This window comes from Lithobates pipiens, unplaced genomic scaffold (genome assembly GCF_037356315.1).
Source record: "Lithobates pipiens isolate NorthernLeopardFrog02 unplaced genomic scaffold, aLitPip1_a1.2 Scaffold_23, whole genome shotgun sequence".
Taxonomy (NCBI): Eukaryota; Metazoa; Chordata; class Amphibia; order Anura; family Ranidae; genus Lithobates; species Lithobates pipiens.
Genome location: NW_027507785.1, coordinates 85,920,007 through 85,944,718, shown reverse-complemented (window position 1 = coordinate 85,944,718; position 24,712 = coordinate 85,920,007). Strand labels below are relative to the sequence as shown.

General features: G+C 42.6%; 1 protein-coding gene across 1 annotated transcript in view; it reads left to right on the top strand.

Moving 5' to 3' along the window:
- The first annotated feature begins 295 nt into the window (after window positions 1–295).
- The window catches only part of SUCLG2 (succinate-CoA ligase GDP-forming subunit beta), a 326,616-nt gene continuing 302,199 nt past the window's right edge, over window positions 296–24,712 (top strand). Inside the window, exon 1 of the mRNA XM_077451973.1 lies at window positions 296–452. Coding sequence (XP_077308099.1) covers window positions 348–452 — 105 coding nt within the window. The 5' untranslated portion in view covers window positions 296–347. The remainder of the gene's footprint in view (window positions 453–24,712) is intronic.

The window sequence follows — 24,712 nt, the reverse complement described above, 5'->3', positions numbered from 1 at the left end:
TAAAATGACATAATTTGACACCAAACCTAAAAACCAATGCAGTTAGTATCCAGACAGATCTGCATGGCTATAATATAAGATATACACACTATATAAGCAGAAGACACGTGTTGAAGATCGGAGGATGACACCGTCACATCCTCCTCTGCTATCACCAGTCCGGAGGTGATATAACAATGTGACATTGGTTTGTATCACCAGAAACATCACAAAGTTTTCATCACTGGGAGAAAGTTGTGCAGCGCCTGTGGGAGGGGCGTCCTGACAGCTGGAGGGAAACAGCCAATCGCGCGCGAGAGAGGGCGTGTCCGGCCGGCAAGGACGTTCCAGGCTGGCTGTGTCTGGCCATGTGGAGCTTGTGCAGCACTTCCGGTTTAGACATGGCGGCCTCCATGGCAGGACAAGTGCTGAGGACTATCACAGCCAAGAGCTCTCTGCTGGGCAGACAGAAGGTGAGGGGCACCGGGGGGAGGAGAGTGTCTGCAGCCGGGGACTGGGAGCAGTGAGCAGGGTTGGTGACACTGGACAGCTGTGACCCCCAAAGGGCTGTCCCTGGAGGGGACTGTGACTTCTAGGAGTGTGGGGGAGGGGTGTGACAGGTCACCAGCACAGGTGTCACATCTCTCCAGGAACTGAGGACGTGTCTGTAAATGGATCTCATGCCCACCAATGACCTTCCTGTGATGATTATTATTATTAGTGTTTATATATATATTTATAATTTTTTAAAGTTTTGTTTCAAATAAGAACATTATGAAAAGCTCTTTAACTACTTCAACACCAGGCATTTACACCCCCTTCCTTCCCGACAGTTTTCAGCGCTGTCGCTGTTTAAATGACAATTGCGCGGTCATGCTACACTGCACCCAAACAGAAAAAAAGAAAAGAAAAAATGTGAAAAAAAAAAGAAAAAATGTTCTTTTGTTTCTGTTTATAAAATGTTGTAAATAAGTATGTTTTCTCCTTCATTGGTGGGCACTGGTTAAGCGTAACCAATGAGCTGGCACTGACGAATGACACTGGTAGGTGACACTGATGGGCACTTATGCAGCACTGATGGCACTGGCAGGCATTGGAGATAGGCAGTGATTTGCAGCTGCCTGCGCACTGATTGACATTTCCCTGGTGGTCCAGTGTGGTGGCAACCGAGGGGGGGCTGTGCTGATAAACAATCAGCATAGACCCCCCCACCACACCGCCAGGAGAGCAGCCGATTGGCTCTCCTCTACTCACATCTGTCGGACGCGAGTGAGGAAAAGCCGATCGCCGACTCTTCCTGTTTACATCGTGATCAGCAGTGATTGGACACGGCTGATCACGTTGTAAAGAACCTCTGTCTCTCTTTATCGAGATCGGTGTAGCAGTGTGTCAGACTGACACACCACACCAGTGATCGCGTGATGCGCGGCCCGGTTGTTCTGGGAGGCCGTCATACGACGTCCACCCAGAATGAGTGCAGCGCCGCCCAGCCCTCATTTGATGGCCGGCGGGTGGTAATCGGTTATATTCCAGCATCACGTTTTATTAAAGCCCAACTCCGGGAATTGTCCGGATCTCCCCTTCAGAAGTCCCCTGGAAGGGTTAAACTCTCATCTGCTCTCATGGATAAGTGTAATACCCACCTTGCACCTTTCATCTGTGTGTCTGCTACCCCTCCCCCCTTCCCCGGTGGTCACATGATGACATCATCAAGTACAATGCGGGTCCCATAGTGCAATGTTTCTCAAGTACCCCCTAGAGCTGCACAATTAATCATTAAAAAAAAAAAAAAAATCACAATCTCGATTCAACCCCTCTGATGATCTCTATTGCAGAGTTTGTCGATTCTTTCATATAACAAGTGGAGAGACTTATCTGCTCACTCAGCTGTCAAAAGAAAACATCTGGGCAGTCCGCCAAGTTTTTAATATGAAACATTTTAACTAAATCTTCCTTCTTAGATAAAAGAGATACACTTCTGTGTTAAAAAAAAAAAAGTTTTCAGCAACTGTAAATGCAGGAAGTTTAACCACTTCAAGTCTATATCTTTTTCTGACACTTATTTCTTAAGTTAAAATCAATAGTTTGTGCTAGAAAATTACCTGGAACCCCCAAACGTGTGTGTGTGTGTGTGTGTGTGTGTGTGTGTGTGTGTGTGTATATATATATATATTTTAGCAGAGACCCTAGGGAATAAAATGGCAAAAAAAATCGTGATTCTCATTTTAGCCAGAATCGTGCAGCTCTAGTATCAACCACCCCACAGGTCATGTTTTCAGGATTTCCCTCCGATGAAAGAGCTGTGGTAATTGCTAAGGCAGTGAAATGGATCAAATCACCTGTGCAAAATAATGAAAAGCCTGAAAACATGACCTGTTGGAGGTACTTGAGGGCCGGAGTTGAGAAACACTGGCATAGTCCATGTGGGTGCAGGTAGGGGCGGCCCATAACCAGATAAGTGACCCCGGTCACAGCTGTGCTACAAGAAGCATACCATACCCCATCTACGGGGACCATTCACATCCGTACACAGCCTTGTGACTCGGGATTAGGTGAAGGCGCTGCTTTTGGTGGGACGTCGTGTGTTTTTTGGCCCCCATAGTCTTCCTGCAGTTTAGATTTAGGTGCACATGGGAAGTTTGGCCGCCTTTCCTCCTGGCTGCAGAGTTTTTCCCGAAAAAAAGTTTGTAATGCATTCTAAAGCACCGGAGATTTACATATATATATATATATATATATATATATATATATATATATATATATATATATATATATATATATATATATATATATTTTGTACATTTACATCAGTCCTTGCCCTCAAGGAGCTTACAATCTATAGTCCCTAATTCATACATACTAGGGGCAATATAGACAGGAGCCAATTAACCTACCATTGTGTCTTTGGAGTTTGGGAGGAAACTGGAGTACCCGGAGGAAACCCACACAGGCATAGAGAGAACATGCAAACTCCAGGCAGGTAGTGTCATGGTTGGGATTCGAACCAACAATTTCTAGAGCCATACGTCCAGAAATTGTGTTTATTCAAGTGTTTGTAGAAGCCTTAGACCTCATTCACATGGGTGTACACCGTGACCCGTGTGAAGGGCTGTTTGCCTGCAGGGGATGCACCAGTGTTTTGTGCATATGCATGCAAGCAGTCCCATTCATGTTAGAATGTATCACTTATGTCTAACAAGACTCACAGGTATACAATAGGTGCCAATCCCTGATATTAAAATATAACAGACCGACACTAGAGAAACTGCCTAAAACTGCGTGCGGTACTCTGGGCCACCGCCATGGCTTCCCCCACCTTGCAAACAGCGGGTGACATCAGTTGGAGGAGGAGGATCCCAGTGTAAGGCTCTGGGGGGGGGGGGGGGGGTGTTAGGACAAGTCAAATCATTGAAGGGGAGCAGGCTGAGTTCCCATCATAGCTAGAGAACTGACCACACTGTGCTCCCCTGCTTAGTATGGTCAGTTTTTAATAGGAAAGCAGAGGGTCTGGCAGGAACACCAGAGATTTCACATAACAAGTAACACAAAGAGAATAGGATACTTTCCCATACAAGTACATGGAACAGCAGGCGCGCATCGGGAATATGAAGTGTTGGGGTAGTGAACAAGGCCTTGTTTGCAGAGGATTGGAGTGTCTATACACCGTACTCTATCCTGTCTTTGTATCAGTATCTTGTGAACAATACAGCAGTGAGCCGGGCTCCTCTCCTCCACTGACCTTCACTGCTTTCATTCTATATGCAGGGTGACCTTTGATTTATCTCAAACATTGTTGTGTTAGAGAGAGCTGGGCCTAGAAAGTACAATGTCCTCATGTCATGCACCGTCTGTGTATTTCTCTCTAGGGGGGAGGTTTACCAAAACTGGAGAGTGCAAAATCTGGTGCAGCTCTGCATAGAAACCAATCGGCTTCCAGGTTTTATTGTCAAAGCTTAAAGTCATCGTAAAGGCAGATGCTTGTTGTTTATTTTATTCTTAATGCACTCTGCTAGAGCTGCATGACTCTGGCTAAAGTGAGAATCACGATTTTTTTGCTTAGAAGATAGATCATGATTCTCTCGCGATTCTCGCGGCGTAACATCATCTTTCACATTTAAAACAAAAAAAACTGTGCTAACTTTACTGTTTCATTTTTTATTTTTTATTTATTGAGGTGTATTTCTTCCCAAAAAATTGCATTTGAAAGACTGCTAGGCAAATACAGTGTGACATAAAATATTGCAATTGCCATTTTATTCCCTAGGGTCTCTGCTAAAATTTATATATATATATATATATATATGTATATGTATGTGTGTGTGTGTTCCAAGTGATTTTTTTAGCAAAAAATATTGATTTTTAAATTTAAGAAAAGAACTTTTTTTACCTAAAAGTACGGCGGACTTAGAAAGTAGTTTTGCACTCCAATCTTACCGCCGGACTTGCATTTCGGCGGATAATCCGGCAGTGCGTGTGCAGCCTCACTGTGCTCACCTGTATCATCTGTGTCTCTGAAGCCTCACTGTGCCCACCTGTATCATCTGTGCCCATCGGTAGCTGTACCTTTTTTTTATAGCCAAAACAGCGGGGGTATCCCGCTGTGCCATGCAGTCTGTTCGGCGGCCGTCCACTGTAGCAAAGCCCCCCGCCTCCTCCTCGTCCGTGATAGACGGAACACTGATTCAGTTTCCCAGCATTATATGAGTGTTTCGTCTATCATGGACAAGGAGGAGGCGGGAGCTTTGCTACAGTGGACGCCGCTGAACAGACTGTATGACACAGCGGGAGACATGCACAGTTTTGGTTATCAAAGGTATAGCTACACATGGGCACAGAGAGGCTGCACCCTCACCTGAGTATAAGCCGAGGGGACTTTTTCAGCATAAAAAAAATGTGCTGTAAAAGTCAGCTTATACTTTGAGTATATATGGAAAGTTTCTTTAAAATGGCAGTCGATGTTCAAAAAGTGTCTAATTCATACAAAAGTGCAGCCATTTCTTACTCTACATGTTTCGCTCACAAGGGCTTCCTCGGGAGATTTTGAAACTAGTACTGCATGAAGTTGGTACTACAGAAGAAACCAACAATTGTAAATGGTCATACTTGAAAAATATTGTGACAATGTAAGGAAAAGTTGCATAACAAAGCATGAAACATAATTACAAACATTTCACAAAATGATGAGCTGAGATTGTATGCCTACCAGACGCTTCAAATCGCAAAAAAAACCCCACTTGAATTAATCGAATAGTTCCGGTTCCTAAATTGGAGCCTGGGTTATAGCGGCAGATATGCAACCATAGGGAGAGCACAATATTCTGAAATACATAAAATCATGAAAAATAATACATGAAATACATAAAATCAGCATATACGTTTTTTTTAAATGTATGACCATAATTGATCAAATTGAATCTATAGAGTTAATTGAATTTTTTTCCTTCAGATGAAGCAAAATTACCTTTTAATTTAAAAAAATATAGAGCCAATATATTCCTTAATTCCAAGAAGAGAGGATGTTGTTTATTGCTGGGATGTCTAGTAAAGAAAACAGCAGATGATGTTTGCTGGGACTTGAAAGCCTAACAGCACTCCTTCTGCGGGGTCTGTTTTCTTGGGAGATTGGCCAGCACAGTCCTAAAAAGCAAAAAGGTTGTGTATAAAATCTCTAACTTCCTGCATATAATATTCTCAAAAAGGTTTTTCCAGTCCTGGAGGGGGGCAGGGCTCTAAAGATCAACTTAAAGTGGTGTTCCACACACCAAAAAAAAAAAAAAATAGCTTAAAATTCCCCCAAAAAAAAAAAATTTGGAAAATAAAATTTAACTCGCCTATAAATGCCTGTTGCTAGGGGGTCCCTCGTAGTCTGCCTCCTTCAGTGCCTGGGCTCCTGACTTCACTTCCTCTTGGCGCAGGAAGGGCTGAGCTCTGCCCCCTCCCTCCAGGTGACAGGTCCAAGATGACTGCGCGACCAATCACGGCGTGCGGCGCCGCTCGCGCATGAGCAGTGGGTGCCCGGCTGTGAAGCCACAGCCGGGTGTCACAGTTGCAATATCGGCGCCACCGAGAGGCGGGGGGGACAAGCGGGACTTCATTCCTCCTCATCGCTGGACCCTGGGACAGGTAAGGGTCCAACTGCAGTATTTGTAGCTGCTGACTTTTAATTATTTTTTCTTAAGGGAAACTCCTCTTTAACAGGGTTGTCAGCATGTCAGAGAAATAGGATAGAAACAAATCTCCCCCCCTGGAATTTCCAACGGTGAGGACGCTCTGTCCCTATGCCCGGGGTTCTCGGCACTTGATTGTATAGATTTAAAGCAGTGCAGCCATTGGCTCTCGCTGCTGTCAATCAGATCCAATGATTTTTGGTGCTAGAGGACGGGACCGAGTCATACATTCAGTGGCTATGGACACTGAATGCTGGACTCGGGAGCTCACCCGCAAGGTAACCCCCTGGGAGAGCGCTTCTGCTAGGGGGTTAGCTGATGTGGGGAGGAGCCACGAGAGCCGCCAAGGGACCCCAGAAGTCAGTGAACAGGGCCACTCTGTGCAAAACTAATTGCACAGTGGATTTAAGTATGATATGTTTGTTATTAAAAAAAAATATATAAAATATTTGAAGCTTTACAATCACTTTAACATGCCACAACAAATCGTTTAAGTGTAACGGCTCTTTTTTCCTTTTCCCTTGAATGTCATATGCTTTATGTATTGTGTGCTTGAGGCTTTCCATGTAGCAGAAATCTATACATAGAGCGAGAATGGAACATTTCTGGTCTCTGTGTGATGTAGGACGGATTTCTGGGGGAAGATTTTCCAGTATGTTTCTGGCCAGACCAGTTGAGATAATTACAAGAAAAGCAGATCAAGTTTTAAGTGGGTCCAAAGGTAACCAGAGAAGACGGACGACAGTCTTCCCTATCTGCCATTTTTGGTTATATAGGAAGGTAATCTTGTGTTTTCAGACAATCCCAACCACCAGACCTGGGGCTATAGAGCGGACTATAGATGGGATGAAATTTGGGTAGATTTATGGAATATTCAGTAAATTTGGTCAACCCAATTTCTGTAGACTGAAAAAATGATGAAAACCAGGGAAATGATGTATGGGTAATTGGTTGCAGAATCCTCCTTCCTACGTAACCAACAGCAACACTTGTGGGGCTTTTGATATTTCAGCCACTTCCAGTCTGCATGCCAGTCTACATGCCTGCACAGTGTGTTTCAGCATAGCTGCTCCTAGTCTCAGCCAGGGGCACATGTGATTGAGCCCGCGTTCACATTGGAGGCGGGATTAAAATTGTGCGAGTTCAGCTGAATTTGCACAATTTCAAACCCACATTTCATTGCGAGTGTGAAAGACATCTGTGCGGGTTTATGCTAGAGCTGCACGATTTTTTGGCTAAAATGAGAATCTTGATTTAAAAAAAAATAATTTTTTTTGCTTAGAATAAAGATCACAATTCTGTCACGATTCTCACGGCATAACATCTTTCACATTATACAAAAAAATTGGGCTAATTTTACTGTTTAGTTTTTTTTAATTCGTTAAAGCTGTGACATTAAATATTGCAACAACCACCATTTTATTCTCTAGGGTCTCGGCAAAAAAAGTTATTTTATATATATATATATATATATATATATATATATATATATATATATATATATATATATATATATATATATATATATATATATTGGTGTGTATGTATGTGTATACATATAGTGTGTTTTGGGGGTTCTGAGTAATTTTCTAGCAATAAATATTGATTTTAACTTGTGAGCAGCAAGTGTCAGAAAAAGGTTTTGTCTTTAAGTGGTTAAACTTCCCTGATCTACAGACGGAAGTCAGAGAAAACTCTGCACTTTAGAATCAGGAAATGCTGTTTTAAGATCGGGAAGGGGAAAGAATCGCAATTTTGATTCCTAACGATTAAATGTGCAGCTCTAGTTCATGCAAAGAGGTCTATTGAAATCATCCCCAAAGTCGCCAAAAATAGTGCGGGAACTACTTTTGACAATTGGAGCAGCGCCACAAAGTCGGCTTTGCATTGATTCGGACAGTGACGCTGCCGGAAATAGGCTGCGATTTGGCATGCAATTTGACAGGTCAAATCGCCCTGATGTGAACGGGGGCTGAATGACAGATCGTGAACAGGATTTGGGAGACAAATTGCTGTCGCCCTATAACGGGGTTGATTTACTAGAACTGGAAAGTGCAAAATCTGGTGCAGCTGTGCATGTTAGCCAATCAGCTTCTAACTTCAGCTTGTACAATTAGCTGCTTGCGGACCACCCACCGTACCTATACTGTGGCAGGACGGCCACTGTGTGCCGGATCACACGTCTGGGTGCGGACGGGTGATCTGGCACCCCTTTTCTGCCAGTGTTATTAGCATATTTTTTTTAACACTCAATGGTTCCCAAAAAGTGTCAGATGTCCGATTTTGTCTGCCACAATTCCGCAGCTCCGCTATAAGTTGCTGATTGCCGCCATTACTTATAAAAAAAATAAAATAAAGAAAAATATCCAATAGTTTGTAGACACGAAAACTTTTGCGCAAACCAATCAATATAACTTTATTGGGATTTATTTTTTTAACAAAAATATGAAGCAAAATTGGCCAAAACGGATGAAGAAATTCGATGGGTATGTTTTATAGCAGAAAGTAAAAAAAAAAACATTTTTTCAAAAATGTTGGTCTTTTTTTTTTTTTTTTTTTTTTATACCGCAAAAAACAAAAACAAAAACGCAGAGGTTATCAAATACCACCAAAAAGAAATCTCAATTTGTGGGAAAAAAAATACATCTATTTTATTTGGGTACAGCATCGCATGCCCGTGCACTTGTCAGTTAAATTAACGCACCCGCAGATCAGACAGTCTAGATTTAGAGCAGCCACAAGTCTGTATTGGCTTCGGAGAGTTATACTGCCCACAGACCAAAGACAGGGCATTCCAGGATTGAATATATTGTTCATGCAACAGATTTCCCAATAAATAATAATCTATTTAAAGATTGGTGAGTGTGCAGGAATAACCTCCTGCCTGGGCAGCCTTTTATGTATATGGACCTATGGGGGGTAGGTAAGGTGTTGGCAGCAACATCCAGCACCAGCTTATTAGGGATAGGGGGGACAAGGGCAACTGGACAAGATTATCGAAAGAAAACCATTAGACTGGGAGACTGTCACCCGGTGTCTCTAGGCACCTTTAGACCTGTCCTTCAAGCTGAGCAAGTGAGAATTTCATGGCTCAGCTTTTTCATTGCCGTGTCAAAGGGTGTTTTTCTGTTTGTTAAATATTATCCTGGTTATTCGTTAACCCAAGTCTCAGCCTAAGAACTACATTAAACTAGCTGCTGAGTCTAAATCTGTCAGTATTTGGCACCTGGATTTCCAGGCATGTGAACACCAATGAATGCAGTTATCTAGGCATTCAACAAATCATTACATGTAATTTTAAAATACAAAAAATGTAAGTTCCTGAATTTAATATACCGTATATGCCGGTGTACAAGACGACCGGGCATATAAGACGACCCCCTAATCTTACTGTTGTTTAAGCATTTTTTTTCTTGTACTTACCGTATAAGACCCCCTTCCAAGGCTTCCGACACTTGAAATTTCGTCCTTCTTGCTGGAGCAGGAGCTGGCGCCATATCCTTCTTCCTGCTTTTTCTGGAACCAATCACGGCGAGCGATGTATTCTATTAATGAATACAAAGCCTGCTTGGATTGGCAGAGGCTGTATCATCATCGGCCCGCGCCTCTCTGACTCTCAAAGCCAATCCGATTGGCAGAGGTTGTTACTCCAATCCGAGCAGGCTCTGTATTCATTTGAATACATTGCTCACTGGGATTGGCTCAGCGGTATATACTGTATGTAGCCGAAGCTATTACCGAACCCTCAGCAGGCATCGGAGGGGCTGATCCGGCGTATAAGACGACCCCCGATTTTCGGCCAGTTTTTTTAAGTGTAAAAGGTCGTCTTATACGCCGGAAAATACGATACACTATATTACCAAGAGTATTGCCTGCCTTTACACGCACATGAACTTTAATGGTCCAGTCTTAGTCCGTAGGGTTCAATATTGAGTTGGCCCACCCTTTGCAGCTACAACAGCTTCAACTCTTCAGGGAAGGCTGACCACAAGGTTTAGAAGTGTGTCTATGGGAATGTATGACCATTCTTCCAGAAGCGCATTTGTCAGACACTGATGTGGACTAAAAGGCTCACAATCTCTGCTCTAACTCATCCCAAAGGTGTTCTATTGGGTTGAGATTAGAACTCTGTGCAGACCAGTCAAGTTCCTCCACTCCAAACTCGCTCATCCATGTCTTTATGGACCTTGTTTTGTGCACTGGTGTGCAGTCATGTTGGAACAGGAAGGGGCCATCCCCAAACTGTTCCCACAAAGTTGGGAGCATGAAATTGTCCAAAATGTCTTGGTAGGCTCACGTCTTAAGAGTTCTCTTCACTGGAACTAAGGGGCCAAGCCCAACCCCTGAAAAACAACCCCACACCATAATCCCCACTCCACCAAACTTTACACTTGGCAGAATGCAGTCAGACAAGTACTGTATCGTTCTTCTGGCAACTGCCAAACCCAATCAGAGAAGCGTGATTCGTCACTCCAGAGAATACATTTCCACTGATCTAGAGTCAAGGGGCAGCATTTTTGACACCACTGCATCTGATGCTTTGCATTACATTTTGTGATGTAAGGCTTGGATGCAGCTGCTCAGCCATGGAAACCCATTCCATGAAGCTCTCTACTACACTGAAGGCCACATGAAGTTTGGAGGTCTGTAGCTATGGACTCTGCAGACAGTTGCACGACTTCTGTGTGCTTTAGCATTTGTTGAGCCTGCTCTGTCATTTTACGTGGCCTACTACTTTGTGGCTGGGTTGCTGCTGTTCCCAGTTGCTTCCACTTTGTTATATTGCCACTAACGGTTAACCGTGGAATATTTATTAGCAAGGAAATTTAGATGGCCTTATTGCACAGGTGGTAACCTATCATGGTACCATGCATGATTTCACTAAGCTCCTGAGAGCGACCCATTCTTTCACATATGTTTGTAAAAGCAGTCTAATGCAGGCCATACATGGTCGAATTTCGAATGAATTTCCTGTTCAAAATCCAATTTTTTTTTTTTTTTGTGATCCGATGGTGCCACCATTGATTTTCAAAATTCGACCGACCAAGCCTTCAATTTCACCTTGACTGTTGCTACAGCCCACTAATAGTGCGAAATTCATACGAAAATTCTTAGATACGACTTTCGAAAGAAAATTCTTTCGAAATTCGAACCGCGTATGGCCGGCATAAGTGCTTGATTTTATACACCTGTGACCATGGAGGTGATTGGACCACCTGAATAGAATGATTTGGTGGGGTGACCCAATACTTTGGCAATATAGTGTAGGTGAGTATGGAAGTATGGGGGGTTTTTTGCCTTTTTTTTTTTTGCTATCATGCTCCTCTCCTTTTAATTTGTCCATCTCCTGTGATAGTCGTCATGCCGGAACAATCCTATTGTCTATTACAAAGGAGGAGAAAAAAATCCTGCCTATGTTATAGATCTGTTCTCTGCTTGGACAATTTTCCTATCAAATGCTATTTTATTGAATCAATCATATGCTTCAACGACCAGCACTTCTGTTTTATTGCTTCTTTCAAATGATAATCATCACTTGACTGTTAAGTTAGGCACGTGTTATGGCAAGTGGTACATGAAATGGCCTCATCACTTGAGAAAACTGCACAGTTCATGGAACTTTGTGTGCGTCTGTTCATGCAGTTTTGGTATTGGGGAGATGCTAGTGAATTGAATTATCAATTCTTATAGTTCCCAGGGACACCAATAGTATCATAGAGATTGGGTGTTGCCCACAGAGTTTCCACTTTTTTATTATACAGGATCAGGAAGAGCCGGGCATGATTTGTATTCCATTCTTGCTTTGTTCTGCGTCGACCAATGAAATTATGCAGATCTCATACCTAAGGTGCCACTTGGGAAGTTGAAAATCACTATAGTAGTTGACACTACTGCATTGCGATCTCTTGGATCCTGCTCGGGTTCTATGCGACATTGACCACAGCGGGTTGCTTGCTTGGTACTGCCACAATTCATTGAAATGCCTTGTATTTTTCTCGAATAATACAAGCTGCTTTCTGTTTGGATGTCCAATCAGAGAATGCCTTGTATTAAATAAAGTAAATTCTGACAGTGCTTAGCAAGCAACCCCTTGAGGTCAGTTATTGGAGAGGAAGCTGCTCGCACAGGAACGGAAGATCACAGCCAGCACTGACTACTACAGTGTCCCCAGCAGCCCCACAGGTATGAGAGATGCATTCTTATATTGGTACAAGCTGGTCCAATTGAAGTATGCAATAAAGATCATACTTTATGTTCAGCTTTGAAGATGGTAAATAAATAAAATAAAGCCAGTGGGTGTGGACGATATACAATTTCTTGGAAAATATCATCTAATAGGCATAAGCGCAGTCAATGGATCGAAAGACAAAAAGACGCTGAGCAGGATTGTGACCCGGATATTTGCATAAAGAGTGGTATCAGATTCCATTATCCACCATCCAGACTTATTTGTCAATTCCCAGTAGAATTCAGCCATCCAACACCATATTGGGTAACGATTTCAATATTTTACTTTACATAATTTGGTCCAACCCCTATGTATGTGTAAGAAGATATAAGAAGAAATACTAGGGTACATTTGGGCCAAACGTTAACACAAATGTTACATGACTACGGTGTATAGACGAAATCTAGGAAGGACGTTACTGCTACTTAAAATCATAACCCGTTTGCATTGGGTTTAAAAACTCTAGACTGTGTTTCCTTTTCGAGGATGACTTGCTTTCCAGTACACAGTCGTAGTAATCATTTAGGCATGAGGTCTATATCGACACCCTTTGGAGCTTGTGATGTCTATTACATTTCACAAAGCCACCTTCTGTAAAACGCCAATTTGCTGCTTTTTTTGGCAGCTTTTCAAAATAGATGCATGATCTACTCGAGCCGGGAAATGTATACCTTTATCCTTATTTCGTACCCCAGGATATAAAGCAGACTTGTAATTAAAGCAACAGGCAGTAAACATTAAATTGGTCTTGTAGCGCAGGAGAAGCTGGAAGCTATTTTTGATCCAATAATTGTAATTAAATAAATAGATTTAACATTCACTGGGCAACTTATAAAGAAAAAAGAATATAGACTTTATTTAACAACCTAAGAGTTGGCTTAGGACTGAAATGCACAGTAAAAGCAGCATTGTTTTTATAGGAAAACTTGAAATAAAGGATATAATTGCTACAGAGCCATTTTTGCATTTGGTTATTGTTGAAATTGGCCTATTTTTCCATATTATTTCCAATGATAAAAGGTGGGCGCTAGGCAGTTGGCATTGTCAGAGGGAGGTTGACAGGGGGCAGCCTATATATCTCTCTGCTCAGATTACCTCGTAGAACTCTATTGAGAACTATAGCATAGAAAGTTGGATTGAGGCACTGAGGGCTTTCATGGTACGGTATGAATCTATATACAGAGACTGCCATTTTTGGTGGTGCTGTAATAATTTAGAGCTGCACTATTCTGGCTAAAATGAGAATCACTATTTTTTTTTTTTTTTTTTGCTTAGAATAAAAAGATCACAACTCTCGCGGCGTAAAATCTTTCCCCTTATATATAAAAAAAATGGGCTAACTTTACTGGTTGTTTTTTTTTTTTTTTTTTATTCATTTAACCACTTGAGATCCGCGCTATTGCCAAATGACGGCATTAGCGCGGACCTACATTTCCGGGACTACGTCTATTGACGTCGTCCCGGTTACGAGCGGCCTGCGCGCCCCCTGAGGGGCGCGCGCGGCGCGCTCTGTGATCGGCGAGTCCATGAGACTCGCCTGATCACCGATCCGTGCAAGGGGTCGATCCCGACCCCTTATCACGTGATCAGCTGTCAGCCAATGACAGCTGATCATGTGATAGAACGGAGCCGGTAATCGGCTATTATTCCTCCTCGCGCTGACAGCGCGAGGAGAAAAAAAAAAAGCCGATCACCGGCGACCGTGATCGGGACATCAGTCCCGATAACGGCCATCAATACAAGGGACCACCTGCCACCTGCCAGTGCCCACCTGCCTCCCGCAGTGCCATCCTGAAGTAAAATAAAACGCAAAAGTAAGTGCCCCCATCAGTGCCACCCCACAGTGCCACCCAATCTGCCTCAAAGGTGCTGCACCCCAGTGCCGCCCATCAGTGCCCAGCAGTGCCGCCCATCAGTGCCCAGCAGTGCCGCCCATCAGTGCCCAGCAGTGCCACCTATCAGAGCCACCTATCAGAGCCACCTATCAGTGCCCATCAGTCCCATCTATCTGTGGTACCTATCCGTGCCACCCATCCGTGCCACCCATCCGTGCCACCCATCCGTGCCACCCATCCGTGCCATCTTATCTGTGCCCATCTTTGCCCATCAGTGCCGCCTTATCTGTGCCTATTAGTGCCGCCTTAACTATGCCTATCAGTGCCCACCAGTGCAGCCCATCAGTGCCCACCAGTGCAGCCCATCAGTGCCCACCAATGCAGCCCATCAGTGCCCACCAATGCAGCCTATCAGTGCCGCCTAATCAGCGCACTTCAATGAAGGAGAAAAATGACCCGTTTGCAAAATTTTATAACAAACTATTAAAACATGATTTTATTTTTTTGCATCTTTTTTTGTTTGTTTAGCAAAAAATAAAACTCCGAGCTGTAACTAAATACCACCAAAAGAAAGCTCTATTTGTGGGAAAAAAATGATAAAAATTTCATTTGGGTACAGTGTTGTATGCCCGCGCAATTGTCATTCAAAGTGCATCAGCGCTGAAAGCTGAAAATTGGTCTGGGACTGAGGGGGGTTTAAGTGCCCAGTAAGCAAGTGGTTAAAGTGTAATTTTTTTTTCCCCAAAAATTGCATTGAACAACTGCTGCACAAATACAGTGTGACATAAAATATTGCATCAACCACCATTTTATTCTCTAGGGTCTCTACTAAAAAAAAAAAAATGTAATAAAACAATAATATATAATAATCATGTTTGGGGGTTCTAAGTAATTTTCAATCAAAAAAAAAATGATTTCGACTTGAAACCAACAAATGTCAGAAAAAGGTTTAGTGTTTAAGTGGATAAACTGCCCTCATTTTCACACCAAAGTGTATTCCTTTGATCTAAAGGACAAATCGTTACAATGTTTATTCTTAAGTTCTACAGCTAAAATTTTTTTTTGTGATTCTTGGCATATATATATATTCTCATGATATTATGTATGTATGTGTATATACTTGTTTTATGGTGCACATACTGGTTTGCATACTGTCCTAAATATGTTTAGATTTGCTTTCTATACAGTGTATTATTCCTTTTTGTATCTTCTCTACAGATCAATATTCCTCTTAAATTAATCTCCTGAAGAAGCAGACATTCCGCAAAACATGTAGAGTGTGAGATTGGAAATATGTTACCTGTGGTCTCTCATGACTGGGTCGACTGGTTAATTTCCAATCCATATCGGAGGAATTTATGTTTTATTAGAATTGTCCGTTTGTCTTTATTTGGACAATTTATTTCTTCCCCTTTCCCCATTTATTTATTTTTTGGGGTGTTTTTTTTTTTTTTTTTTCTTAACATTGATATAATAAACATATTTTCTCTCTCTTTTTTTTTTTTTTTTTTTTTATATAAAATCATTGTATCGTGAGTTCATACCATACCATGAAAGTCATCGGTGCCTCAACCTTTTGACTTTCTATTTTCTATACTATATCTGAATTTATAGGATGTAGGTATGCTATTTTGGTTAATATTTCTGTAGCCTTTATCTTATACTCTATTGAGAACTAGGTGGCGCTAAAGTTGTAGAAAAATAAATCTTCCATGTAAAGATGAACAACAAAATAACAGGTTATGTTTAGAAACTGGAACTGCTATGCCTTCAGAAACTTTAGAAAAGTCTTTGTCTTGCCTGGAGTCAAGACAAAGACTTTTCTAAGATAATGCTTTTATTAAGGCAGTTATGCAGCATTATGGGTACGCGGTATGAGAAGTCATAATGCTCTGCGAGTACCCAAAGCTGCAAGGTCCGCTTTAAATGATTTGTTCCCAGAAATTGGCTGCCGGAATGTCTTTTTTTTTTTTTTTTTTTTTTTTCATCATGACGGTAAAGTATGTAACTGATAAAATAGAATGTTGAGCGCGGCCTGGCTGTGGAATGTGAGATAGATGCTTGTGATATTTGTGGAAATGAATGTGTGTTAGAAATGGTGTTGGCTGTTGATATATCTTCACAAGTCGGCAATTTGCAGTGACCTTTAGAACAGGCAACTGGGTAATGATATTAAATGTTACATTGACTCACCTGGGTCATCCAGAATGGAACATGCTTCAGAATATGAAGGGGGCACACCATCTTATTCCAACTCTTATGTTTGTCACTGTACTCAGTTTAAATTGGTAGATGTTGATTCTGTTGCATTCATTTTGTTCTGCAGCCCCTTTTATGCCTCCGGTAGATCTCTGTAAATGTTAGGCTTAAAGAATAGAAGTTCCTGCATTGCACACCAACACTCCACAGCAATTTAGCGTGCCCAAGGATAAAATACTGTTCTTTCTTTCTGGTACCGTCAACATCCTTTTTTTTTTTTTTCCCAGGAACTTGACGCTGATGTCCAGCTTTATCATCACCTCTGGCCATTTACACTGGGTGATTCTAGCCCCCTTTTCACTAGCCTTTTTAATAAGAATAAAGTTATATGGACTGAAAGAAAGGGCGTAATGACTGAAGATGCCATGTTGGGCATGTGTTGCTTTAGCACCCACTGCCCCAGGTAACCAACTCTGTTCCATCAGCTTAGAAGTTTCTAGACACCTGGCACAATGAACACCATTTCTTATCGTACATCACGGTACACAGAGCCATAGTAGTTAGTTACTATGTGATTTATAGGTCACCTTCAGGTGATGAACACTGGCACACCCTAAGACAGGAAGTCCACTCCCTATATAACTTCTCCCACTACTGGATGTTGGTGTTGGTCATGATTAAAGATATACTGTGCTGAGCTCCACTGGAGCAATCCTTGCTGGGCCAGCTATGCAGCCGGATCCATTGAAAGTGTCTTTTCAGGCCGATTTGAATGGTATCTGGGCCTCGTGGCGGAAAAAACAAGGTTTTTCCTGTAACGCTTCTCTTATTAGAGAGCTGGACCCCAAGATCCAGAGCTTTGGTTTTTTCAGCCATAGTTTTTTCTGACGGGGTGTTTTACAGGTCCAGGAGTGTGGGTTCCCTGAGGGTCCCCGGTTCCTGAATGTTTTGTAATGGAGCCCACCGTGAGAGGTGAAGATTTGGGTCTGTTGGTCTTTACCACAGAAAATCCTGCGGCAGGAAAGGTAAGTGGAGGTTTCTATGGAATTTTTACATTTTCTTATGAAATGTCTCCTTTAACCACTTAACCCCCGGACCAATTTGCAGCCAAAGGACCAGGCCCCTTTTTTGCGATTCGTCACTGCGTCGCTTTAACTGACAATTGCGCGGTCGTGCGCCTTGGCTCCCAAACCAGCTGTTTGGGGATGATTTGGGCAATACATCCAAAGAAATTCTAGTGGAAAGTACCCCTTTGCCATTTAAGTAAAGAAGTGAATGTATTTCATTTTAACAAGCTCCTTCTCCTGTGCCAGGGGCATCAGCCTCCAGGCAGTCACGATGGCTTCTTCCGTCAAGTTCAAAAGGTAATCCTCAGGGCCAACCCCAGGACAAAAGAGGTTTTGGGGAAGGAAACCTACACAATACTAAACCCTCCTTATGAGGAGGCGCCCTTGCTCGAGTAGGGGGAATACTTCTGCAATTTTCAAGGATCTGGCAGGAAGAGTTTTGAGACAGATGGGGGACTTCCTTAATAGCTCCGGGGTACAAACTGGAGTTCCAAGAGTTCCTGTCTCCTCTTTTTCTCAGATCAAATGTTCCTAAGGATCCAGAGAAAAAGAAGTCTTTCTTTTAAGCATTGGACTATCAAAAAGTGATCATGGTGGTCCCCATGTAAGAGCAGGGGTTGGGGTTTTTTTCACGGTGCCAAAACCGAATGGACATTCGGATCTAAAAAATCTAATTCGATTCCTGAATATAACTGCTCTTTTTTCATATGGAGTCAATCCAATCCGTTGTTTCCATCCTACAAGGAGGATCAAAGATGCATCAAATCGACATCAAAGATGTATACCTCCATGTGCCTATTTCCTCGCTCACCAGTAATATCTACTTTTCAAGGTAGAAAATCTTCATTTTCGGTGTGTAGCTCTGCTTTTTGGTCTAGCTATTGCACCTTGAGTGTTTACAAAGGTTCTGGCCCCTCCTCTAGCCAGATTAAGGGCCCAAATCTTCCTTAAAACCATGAAGAAGTCTTAAATGTTTGGTTCTGATCATAGATAAACCCAGAAAAGGGTATTTTTGCCCCAGGCAAAGATCAGCACCATAAAGGAACTGATTCAGGTGGTCGAAGCAAGATGAATTCTTCTATTCCGCTTTGCATGAGGTTGTTGGGAAAGATGGTGGCTTCATTCGAGACCGTTCCTTATGCTCAGTTTCATTCGAGACTGCTGCAAAACAGTATCCTATTAGCTTGGAACAAAAGGGTTCAAGCTTTAGCTTTCCCAATGTGTCTGACTCCAAAGGTGTGCAGGAGCCTCAGTCTATGGTTAATAACCAAAAATCTGCAAAGGGGAAAATCCTTCAGTTACCTGGGAAGTGGTAACATATGCCAACCTTTTTTTTGGGTTGGGGGGAGTCCTGGAAGAGGCAGATGTCCCAAGAGAAGTGGCCCAGATCAGAAATGGCTGAATGGATTCAATCCAACAATGCCACAGCAATGGCCTATATCAATCACCAAGGGGGCACAATAAGTTGTGTGGCCCAGAGAGAGGTGAATCATATCTATCTTGGGCAGAAAACAATGTGCTGCAGCTTTGCATATTGGCAGTCTTCATTCTAGGAATAGAAAATTGGGAGGTGGACTACTTGAGTCGCCAGCATTTGTTCCCGGGAGAATGGTTCCTTCACCCCGATTTCTTCCTGTCAATTGGTCAAAGATGGGGAATCCCAGATGTAGATCTTTTTTGCATCCAAGTTCAACAAAGAAGTAGACAACTTTGTGTCAAGAACAAAGGATCCACTAGCATGCGGAACATATGCCTTGCTATTCCCGTGGAATCAGTTCTCACTGATTTATGCATTCCCTCCTATTCTGCCTGCATCCACGACTTCTTTGCAGGATCAAGCAGAAAGGGAAGTCAGTGATTCTTGTGGCCCAGGAGATCTTGGTATGCAGAGATTGTAAAGATGGTGGACCCTACCGCCACGACCAGACCTTCTCTCACAAGGTACGGTATTCCATCCTACTTTACAAACACTAAATTTAAGGGTTTGGCTATTGAGACCCACATTCTGAAGAAGCGGGGACTGTCAGGTTCAGTGGTGTCTACTCTGGTTAATAGAAGGAACATGGCCTCCAAGTTATATACTGTAGAGTCTGGAAGGCATATGTCTCCTGGTGTGAATCCAGGGGTTGGCACCCCAGGAAGTATGTCATAAGTAGAATCCTTGACTTTCTACAGATGGGATTAGAAATAAAGCTGGTCTTGAGTACTATCGAGGGCCAGGTTTCAGCCTTATCGGTATTCAGTGACCACTTGCTTCACACTCTTTGGTTTGTAGCTTTATTCAGTGGGTAACGCGTCTTAATCCTCTGGTTAGGTCACCCTTGAACCCTTGGGACTTGAATTTAGTCCTGTCGACATTACAGAAACAGCCTTTTGAGCCGATACAACATATTCCCTTAGTCCTTTTGACAAGGAAACTAGTTTTTCTGGTAGCCATATCTTCTGCAAGAAGGGTATCAGAGTTGGCTGCTCTTTCTTGTGAGAGCCATATTTAATTATTCACAAGGATAAGGTTGTATTGCGTTCTCATCCTAATTTTCTACCGAAGGTAGTGTCAGGTTTTCATGTTTTCATTTAAACCAGGATATTGTTCTACCTTAATTTTTCCCAGAACCCTGTTCTGCAGAAGAAAAGTCACTACATTCTCTTGATGTGGTGAGAGCAGTCAAAATCTATTCGCAGGCGACTGCTCAAAACGGATGTTTTGTTTGTATTGCCTGAAGGTCCTAAAAGAGGACAGGCAGCATCAAAATTTACTATTTCTAAATGGATTCGACAAGTGATTGTTTCCACCTTTTCATATTAAAGTGCACTCCACCACGGCTGTTGGTACTTCCTGGGCAGTGCATCACCAAGCCTCCATGGCTCAAACCTGCAAGGCTGCAACTTGGGCTTCAGTCCATACATTTACCAGATTCTATCAAGTAGATGTAAACAGTCATGAGGATATCGCCTTTGGACGCAGTGTGCTGCAGACAGCAGTATAAGTTCTCTGGTCTCATGATGCCCTACTTTTGTGTCTCCCTACCTTCAGTTGGCATTGCTATGGGACATCCCACATAGTAACTACTATGGCTTTGTGTCCTGTGATGTACAATAAGAAAATAGGATTTTTGTAACAGCTTACCTATAAAATTATTTTCTTTGAAGTACATCACGGGACACAGAGGTCCCTTCTTTCTGGTATACACGTGTATTGCTTTGCTACAAAAACTGAGGTACTCCCAGTAGTGGGAGGAGTTATATAGGGAGTGGACTTCCTGTCTTGGGGTATGCAAGTGTCCATCACCTGAAGGTGGCCTATAACCCACATAGTAACTACTATGGCTGTGTGTCCCATGATGTACTTCAAAGAAAAGGATTTTACAGGTAAGTTGTTATAAAAAATCTTATTTTTGTATTATAAAAACCAGGTAGGCAGGCTACAGTTGGTGCAGAACAAATTATTCAAGCTTTGCATTCTGGTTCTGCTGAAGACATCTGTGTAGAGGAGTATTTATTCAGCATTTTAGGTTTACCTTAAAGGGAGTAAGCCATTAACTGCCAGAGAGGCAGCGGAGACTATTTAGCGGACACATTACATCTCAAATAACCTTCACCAAGTGATCTCCAGGCTGTTTGCTAATGCAGGGAGAAAAATGTACACAGATGTGTCGTAAAAGAACTTAAAGGGAAGCGGTACGGCCTTTTCAGATGTTTCTGTGCTTTTTGATACACCAAGAATATTCATTCTTGGTGTATTTAAGATAATTTTTTTTTTTTTTTTTTTTTTTTTTTATAAAATTGCTTATTATACCAAATATAGATAGGCCTTTCCTGAACAATTTTTTCCATCAGGATACCAAAAGCAAGGAAGAACACCACTAGCTCAAATTTGCATATGTGTTGAATCTGTGACTTGTATTTCTGATGTAACCCCTTTCTCAATTGTCACTCAATAAAACAATTGGTGAAACCTAAAACACTGACTTGGAAGTGACATCACATGTCAAACAACTACATTCACAGTCAAATACATACCCTTTACTACCAAAAGTATGGGGACGCCTGCCTTTGCACGCACATGAACTTTAATTGCATCCTAGCCTTCATCCCTAGTGTTCGTTATTGAGTTGGCCCACCCTATACTGGTATAACGGCTTCAACTGTTTTGGGAATGCTGGCCACAAGGTTTAGGAGTGTGTCTGTGGGAATTTTTGACCATTCTTCCAGAAGCGAATTGTGAGGTCAGGCACTAATGTTGGTTGAGTAGGCCTGGCTCACAGCCTCTGCTCTAATTTATTCCAAAGGTCTTCTATCGGGCTGATGTCAGGTCTCTGTGCAGGGCAGTCAAGTTCCTCCACCCTAAACGCGCTCATCCATTTCTTTATGGACCTTGCTTTGTGCACTGGTGCGCAGTCATGTTGGAACAGGAAGGGGCCGTCCCCAACCTGTTCCCACAAAGTTGGGAGCATGAAATTGTCCAGAATGACACCTTAACAGTTCTTTTCACTGGAACTAAGAGGCCAAGCCCAGCCCCTGAAAAACAACCCCACATCATAATCTGCCCTCCACCAAATGATTTGGAGGGGGAGACAATACTTTTTGGCAAGATAGTGTGAATGAGCGAGTTTGGGGTGGTGGAACTTGACTGGCCTGCAGAGAGTCCTGACCACAATCCGATACAACACCTTTGGTATGAATTTGAGCGGAGACTGCAAGCCAGGCCTTCTCGTCCAACATCAGTGCCTGACCTCACAAATGTGCTTCTGGAAGAATGGTCAAACATTCCCATAGGCTTACTCCTTAACCTTGTGGACAGCATTCCCAGAAGGGTTGAAGCTGTTATAGCCGCAAAGGGTGGGCCAACTCAATATTGAACCCTACGGACTAAGACTGGGTTGTCATTAAAGTTCATGTGCGGTTAAAGGCAGGCATCCCAATGCTTTTGGCAATATAGTATATTTTTACTGTTATACCTGCCAAATGATTTCTAATTCTGCATAGACACTCTATAGGGCCACTTAAATGATTTGGTAACCAGTCAAAGCCACAATAAACTATGGGGTTTTACAGCTCCTCAAACCACAAATGTAAATGAACCCTTACTGTTCTGAGCCCCCATAAGGCCGCTTTCACACTGATGTTCTGTGGTTTGCCTGTACTGTGAGTGCAGTGCACCTGCAGGTTAGCTGCACTGAGCCATAGACTTCTATTACATCTTGTGGGTGTGGTGCACCTTCTTTGAGCGCACCAAAACTCCTGGATTCAGGAGTTGGTATCACTCTGCCTGGGACAGGAGCCAGCGCTATAGAGAAAGCATTGGCTTTTGCTCTCTCCCCGGCTACCTGCTTCCGTGGTTTCCAGCGCTGGCTCGATGCACTCTGATGCTGTGTGCTGGTGGGTCAGCAACCCTTTGATCGCAATCTGGGCTTGCCAACCTGCCATCCCATAGCATGGGAATGTGCTTCCCTGGTTTGAGGTTGCGGACTACATCAGTGGACGCTGTGGGCCACTGGTTGAGCACCCCTGCCATAGGCTGTTCTCCTGATATGCTCTACAAAAGTGTCCTTACCTTCTCATCTCAGGGCAAGGCAATTGGTAGTTTACAGAAGATGGCTATGAAGGACAATATTCTTAGGGTCAGCTCACAATAAGTGACAAGGACACTGCATTTCTAGAAAGATCAACTGGAGTTTTCTATAATTACTGAAAATGTTCTCGCCTTGAAAAAAGAAAATGAATGAAGTTGTCACATCTACAGACTGTGAGCTAGATTATATTATTTTTTTGGGGATGTGGAGTAGTGGGATTATAATGGTATCCCACCGTTATGATCCCACTCCTCCACATCCAAAAATGAGTTTATTGGGATGAGGTGCATTACATCATAGAGACACTCAGACTACCTCTTTTTAGTCTTATAATATATTAGATTTTTGTTCCTGGATTTAGATATCCTTTATTTTTTTTTCCTAAATGCATTTAGATAAAAAAAACTTCCAATACCTTCCCTGCCATCCCTAAACACTTACCTGTCACCCTTCAAGGTTTCCCCCGGCTGCAGCACCGCTGTTCTCTCTTCCTGGTCTCACAGGAGACTCCTGGAACAACGAGAGCCATAGGTTTGCTGCAGGAGGCACGCCAATGGGGAATCGTGCTGAAATTTCAAATTGTAAAAATTCTGTAAAAATAATTAGAAACTATCTTAAAGTGGGAGTAAACTCTCCACCATTTAAATCACTTCTAAAGAGTTTACATAGTGCTTTGTTTATATTCTTTTTAACTTTTGCTGTTCTCTAGCAATCCAGTGGTGTTCACATTAATGACGTCACCAGCGCATGCACATCATTTCTGCAATTTAAGGCATGCGATGTGTGTCATGAGTCCAATCCAGAAGATGCTGTGCCCTACGTTATTCACTCTCTGCGGCATTGAGTCAAGCCCCATTCAGATCACAAGGGGTTGTAAACATAGCCGCAGACTATAGGACAAGCAGACGGAAGGGAAAGTACAGCACTTACATAATCAATGCGCATGCATGAGATTTCTGCAATTAGAGCAGGAGTCTCAAACTGGCGGCCCTCCAGCTGTTGCAAAACTACAAGTTCCATGAGGCATTGCAAGGCTGAGAGTTAAGGGCATGACTCCCAAAGGCAGAGGCATGATGGGACTTGTAGTTTCGCAACAGCTGGAGGGCCACCAGTTTGAGACCCCTGAATTAGAGGGTGAAAGTTACATAGTCTAGATTCAGAAAGAAACAGAAAATGTGGCGCTGGCTTTAGACAGGAAGCATGCAACAAAAAAAAAAAAAAAAAAAATATGCAGCTAAAAAAAATTGTAGACCTACACAAGGCTGGAATGGGCTACAAGACAATCGCCAAGCAGCAAGAGGGTGACAACAGTTGGTGCGATTATTTTCAAATGGGAGAAACGCAAAATAACTGTCGATCTCCCTCGGTGTTGGGGCTCCATGAAAGATCTCACCTCGTGGAGTTTCACTGATAACAGTGAGGAATCAGCCCAGAACTACACAGGAGAATCTTATCAATGATCTCAAGGCAGTTGGGATCATAGATACCAAGGAAACAATTGGTAACACACTACACAACTGAAGTCCTGCAGTGCCTGCAAGGTCCCCCTGCTCAAGAAAGCAAATGTAGAGGCCCATCTGAAGTTTACTAATGAACATCTGAATGATTCAGAGAAGAATTGGGTGAAAGTGTTGTGGTCAGATGAATCCAAAATCGAGCTCTT